The sequence below is a fragment of the Poecilia formosa genome, unplaced genomic scaffold (assembly GCF_000485575.1).
Source record: "Poecilia formosa unplaced genomic scaffold, Poecilia_formosa-5.1.2 Scaffold126, whole genome shotgun sequence".
Classification (NCBI taxonomy): domain Eukaryota; kingdom Metazoa; phylum Chordata; class Actinopteri; order Cyprinodontiformes; family Poeciliidae; genus Poecilia; species Poecilia formosa.
In genome coordinates, this window is record NW_006800065.1 from 613,130 (window position 1) to 617,879 (window position 4,750).

Here is a 4,750-nt window from a genome sequence, read left to right on the forward strand (position 1 = left end):
CCTCTCATTTCAAAATAATTTAAATTTTTCAGTAAAAAAAACAGTATCATTTTCAACAGGAGAAAGCTGTGATCTGGTTGTTTCTCTGGACTGATTGTAGCATATCACTTACCTTTGTGTTTTTCCTCCGCTTTTCTCAGGTTGAACCACATGGAGCATGACGGTTCATCAGACAAATCGGAGCGCGAGGCCCATGACGACTGGGAAACAATGGGCAATGAGAACGGCGGAAGGCTGACAGAGGAGAGCGACATAGAGCCGTCAGAAGAAATGCCACCCGGACCACAAGCTACAGCTTATGTGGAGCAGAGTACGGAGGATATGGCTGAGGTAAACGGGCTGGTTCTGCTTGAACGGTAGCTCTCCTCCTCATCCCCTCTACTCATGATTATGCACTCTTGGGCCGTTGCTCAGATATATTTTGAATGGTTTTCAAACCAGAGGGGTGTTTTTTTTTTTTTTTTTAATATATATATATATAAAGCTTGAAACCACACCTCATTTGAACAACCAGAGTAACTTCACTGTCATTCTTGGTTCAAATCAGCAAGTCACTTCATACAGTCTTGTCGCTGGTGGCTTTGTGTTTGTTTAGGTTGGTGAAGCTTCTCAAGTTGAGACTGTATCAGAGGAGAACAAAGGTCTAATCTGGGGCCTGCTGAAACAGCTGCGACCAGGCATGGACTTGTCAAAGGTGGTGCTACCGACCTTCATCCTTGAACCTCGCTCCTTCCTGGACAAGCTGTCTGACTACTATTATCATGCTGATCTGCTGTCCCAGTTAGTATTGTTTTATTCAGAAGTGTTTATTCAAGACTAGGTAAACAGTTTACATTCCTAACTACGTATGACATTTTTCTTCATCTTTGGAAATGTTCTTTTTCCAACTTAACCACAGGGCTTCTTTAGAAGAAAGTGCATACGGTCGGATCAAGCAGGTGCTGAGATGGTATTTGTCTGGCTTCTACAAAAAGCCAAAGGTATGATCACTTTTAATTTTTAGAGCCTATTATTTTAGTTTTGCATTAGATCAAACAGAGCAGTTAGCATGGCTAGCATTGCCAGACAATTGACTTCCTGTGTTTTCCCTGGCAAATACCAGGTCTTATTTTAACTGAGTTGTCCAAAAGGCTGGCAGCATTTAGCATCTAGCATGTTCCGTGACAGCCTTTCTGTTATCTGCTGATAGTCTTGCTCTCTCTCTCCCTCTGTCACAACTTGAATGAAAAGATGTACTGTAAAGTTTCTTTTTAAATTCTTAAATTTCTGTTTTTCTTCTGACTTATTTTCTTTACCGATACTAAAGATTGTTGCCTTTGAGTGTTACTTCTTCAGCAATAACACCAGCAATGAAAAGCCTTGTTAGTCCAATCTGAAAGCACTTGTGTATAGGCTTTTATAACTATCCATTAAAACAAGGAACCTGATTAGTTCATCAAATGATCATCTTACTGAGGCTCAGTGATTTTTATCTAAATATGAGAGAATTTGCTGTTTGATAACTATAACATCCTCTGGTCTCCTTGTCCTCAGTTAGACTCGTACTCAGCTGCACAGCAACGTTTTTGGCTATTTGCATTTTTGTTGTTATTTCAGGGCTCATCAATTACCACAAAAGACATCAAGTAACATTTTATATGTGAGCTGGATAACAAATTTCAACAGTAAAAATGTCAGTGAGACATTTTCCTCTCACTTCCACTTGTTGGGGATTTATTTGCTGTGTGGAGGCAGCACTGGAGCCAGTAGAAAATGGCTGTAGATCAATCCAGCCTTACTCAGCACTTTTGTTGCTCACTCCTTTTGAGCCATACATATACATGGATTCATAGACTCATTATCTGTTGTTATGCAGCCTACAGATGGCCACTTTGTACTGATGCTTTAGTCAGAATATTTGCCTATATTTTACTTTTACTATATATATTTTTTTTTACTTCTACTTTGATTAATTAAACAAACTAACATGACGGATAGTCATGCTGCATGGTGTTTTTAATTGAGACTGTTTTTGTATTTCCAGGGTCTGAAAAAGCCTTACAATCCAATTCTGGGGGAGACCTTTCGCTGCTGCTGGCTCCATCCTCAGACGGACAGCTGCACGTTCTACATAGCCGAGCAGGTTAACCCAGATTTAAAGCTCTAAAAAGCGGGGAAGGACTCATTCATTGTGTGAAATATCTTGCACAGCATGACAAACAAAATGGGGCAAAGCACACAGCCACGCAATGCTACAACTGTAAATTTTAAAGCTTAGCACCCGACACTTGGGTTGTGTCGCTCTGCTGCTTAAATGTTTCTCTCCTTGTGTTTTCCATCAGGTGTCGCACCATCCTCCCATCTCTGCATTTTATGTCTGCAACAGGAAAGATGGTTTCTGTATCAGTGGAAGCATCCTGGCCAGGTCCAAGTTCTATGGTACACAGCCTATTTATTACCTGTGTCTTATTCATCAAAACTAAAGAAACTTCATCAAAGACTAGTTTATACAATTATTTAAATTGGGATATAACCACAGCCACGTGGTTGCAGCTTTAACACCGATTTTGATTGCAGTGTTTGGACAACTCAATACTAGTATCACAAATTATCAACAAGAGTAAATAACTGTCCATTGTTTTCTCTGGCAGGTAACTCTCTATCAGCTATTCTAGATGGCCAAGCTAGACTTCGGTTCCTGAGCAGAGACGAGGAGTATGCCATCACCATGCCCTACGCTCACTGCAAAGGTAATATTTCTATTACAAACACACTTGACAATCTCTTGTAGCGTTAGTCAAATCTTGTACTATCTATTTTGTCAACTATGGCCCCTTTTTTCTCTTTGTGACTGAAATAAGTCTCAGGGAGATAGAATAATTGCTCTTATATACGTAATTTTCCACATCAATCAACATCTCATGTAAAAAATGATTTATCCTCTCTTTGAAAAATGTTTGTTCTTCTTTATTTATAAATCCAAAATAGTAAATGGGCTTTAATAAAAATGTTAGTTTTTAAATATGAGAAGAAATTCCCTATAGTAGATATTGATCAAAAATTATAAGTTGTCCTTTTTCAAAAGGTCATCTAATGCTTACGACTCTAATTCAATATTAGTTTGTTGGACTAAGGACTAAAATGTCTCTTTAAATTGTAAAAGTCACAGACTCCTGCATCATTACTCCACCTAAACAAGCATGTAGTGGCAGCAAACATTAACTTGAGTCTTTAACTTTGCAACAATCCTGCATACTGAGCATGCAAGTACAGTGATGAGGGGAAAAACGTCCACAGAAGCATTGATTCAGAAGTACTTTAAAGAAATTAGTGAATGGCAGTAATGACTCTGAGTGACTTTATTTGGGAGAAAAACACAGCCAATCAGATGCACTCAGTCTGTTGTTATAGGACGAAAGGTAGCACATGACTTTGTCTATGTCCGAGAGGGGTTTAAACACAGAAAGAGAGCCAGGTAGATTATCTAAAGGAAGAGAACACAAAGTTATTTCCAGAAGTAACTCGGCCAGTGTCGCCCTGCAGGAAGATTTTGCAGCTAAATGGAACATCAGACAAGATGTGTCTTCAATTTCCATTCCCTTCATAAGTCCGTGTCTAGAGGCAGGACGGTCAGGACTTCACTTGCTTCTTGTAAACTCGGCCATGCACAGAGTTTGTAGACAAACCCAGAGCTAAAAAAAAATACTAAGCGTGTGTTAACTATATAAAAATTGTTATAGCTTTTACTATGCAGTTAACTCCTACATTTCCACTTTTATTTTGAATAAAAAAAATCAGTGCTGCCCTCCTGCATTTATTTCCTGACAAACTCACCTCATAGTTCATTGCTTCTTCAACTGACTGAGAATTCACGAAGCTAATATGCAAATTCATTTGCCCTGTTTACAAAGACATCTTTCTGTTCAGTCAAATCATGTGTGCACCGCCTCTTTTACAACCATCTGCTGCAGCCGACATGTCAGAGTTACGAGAAATTACATGGTTATTTGAAATGTATTTCTGCCATGATCCATATTCAGAATTACACAAGATCTCGCATGTTTATATATTGTCCAGAGTGAAATTTCTGTCTTCTTAATTCCTCACAGCCCATTTTAGGGCTTCACAGTAAATGGTGGGATAATTACCATGCTTTAACGCAGGACTTATTTAGATTAGCTAGGGAGTAAAAATCATATCTATTACAGGCAAAATGTGAAGGTATCTGATGCGTTGTGTATCTAATGATGCAATGCCTTGTCTCCTGTAGGTTTCCTGTATGGCACTATGACGCTAGAGTTGGGAGGGAAAGTTATCATCCAATGTGAAAAGACAAAATGTTTTGCAGAACTGGAGTTTAAATTAAAGGTATGTCTTTGAACAAGTTAAAAATAGAGCTGGCAAATAAATAATTCAATAATTAACGACTCTTGCTTTCTTTGAAGCACTTAGTGATTTTTATCTGTGAAAAGTGCTATGTAAAATAAAGTTTACTTATTGGGCTGCACCGATGTGAAAATTTGAGTGAATGTCATGAATAAATGTACATTAACATTTTTTTTTTATGATCATGCTCTTTAGTTGACTAATGAGCATGATGATGCTGTAGGCTCCTAAATCATGCTGAGCCTCTGTTCATGTATATATAGTTGGCCGACACTTTTTCCTAAAGCAGCTTGCAAGTAAGGAAATAACAGTACAGTAACTAGAAAATTCCTAAAGAAATTTAAATGGGGCCTGCCAAAGTGTGCCCGTCGGTTTGGACCCAGTG

At 38.5% G+C, this 4,750-nt stretch overlaps 1 protein-coding gene across 3 annotated transcripts in view; it reads left to right on the top strand.

Moving 5' to 3' along the window:
* Positions 1-4,750, top strand: part of osbpl5 (oxysterol binding protein-like 5) — a 45,304-nt gene that overhangs the window by 31,954 nt on the left and 8,600 nt on the right. For all 3 annotated transcript variants that reach the window (XM_007561410.2, XM_007561408.2, XM_007561413.2), the window contains 7 exons: positions 141-330; positions 596-780; positions 899-980; positions 2,024-2,122; positions 2,322-2,418; positions 2,631-2,729; positions 4,250-4,347. In XM_007561410.2, the coding sequence (XP_007561472.1) occupies positions 141-330; positions 596-780; positions 899-980; positions 2,024-2,122; positions 2,322-2,418; positions 2,631-2,729; positions 4,250-4,347 (850 nt within the window). The remainder of the gene's footprint in view (positions 1-140; positions 331-595; positions 781-898; positions 981-2,023; positions 2,123-2,321; positions 2,419-2,630; positions 2,730-4,249; positions 4,348-4,750) is intronic.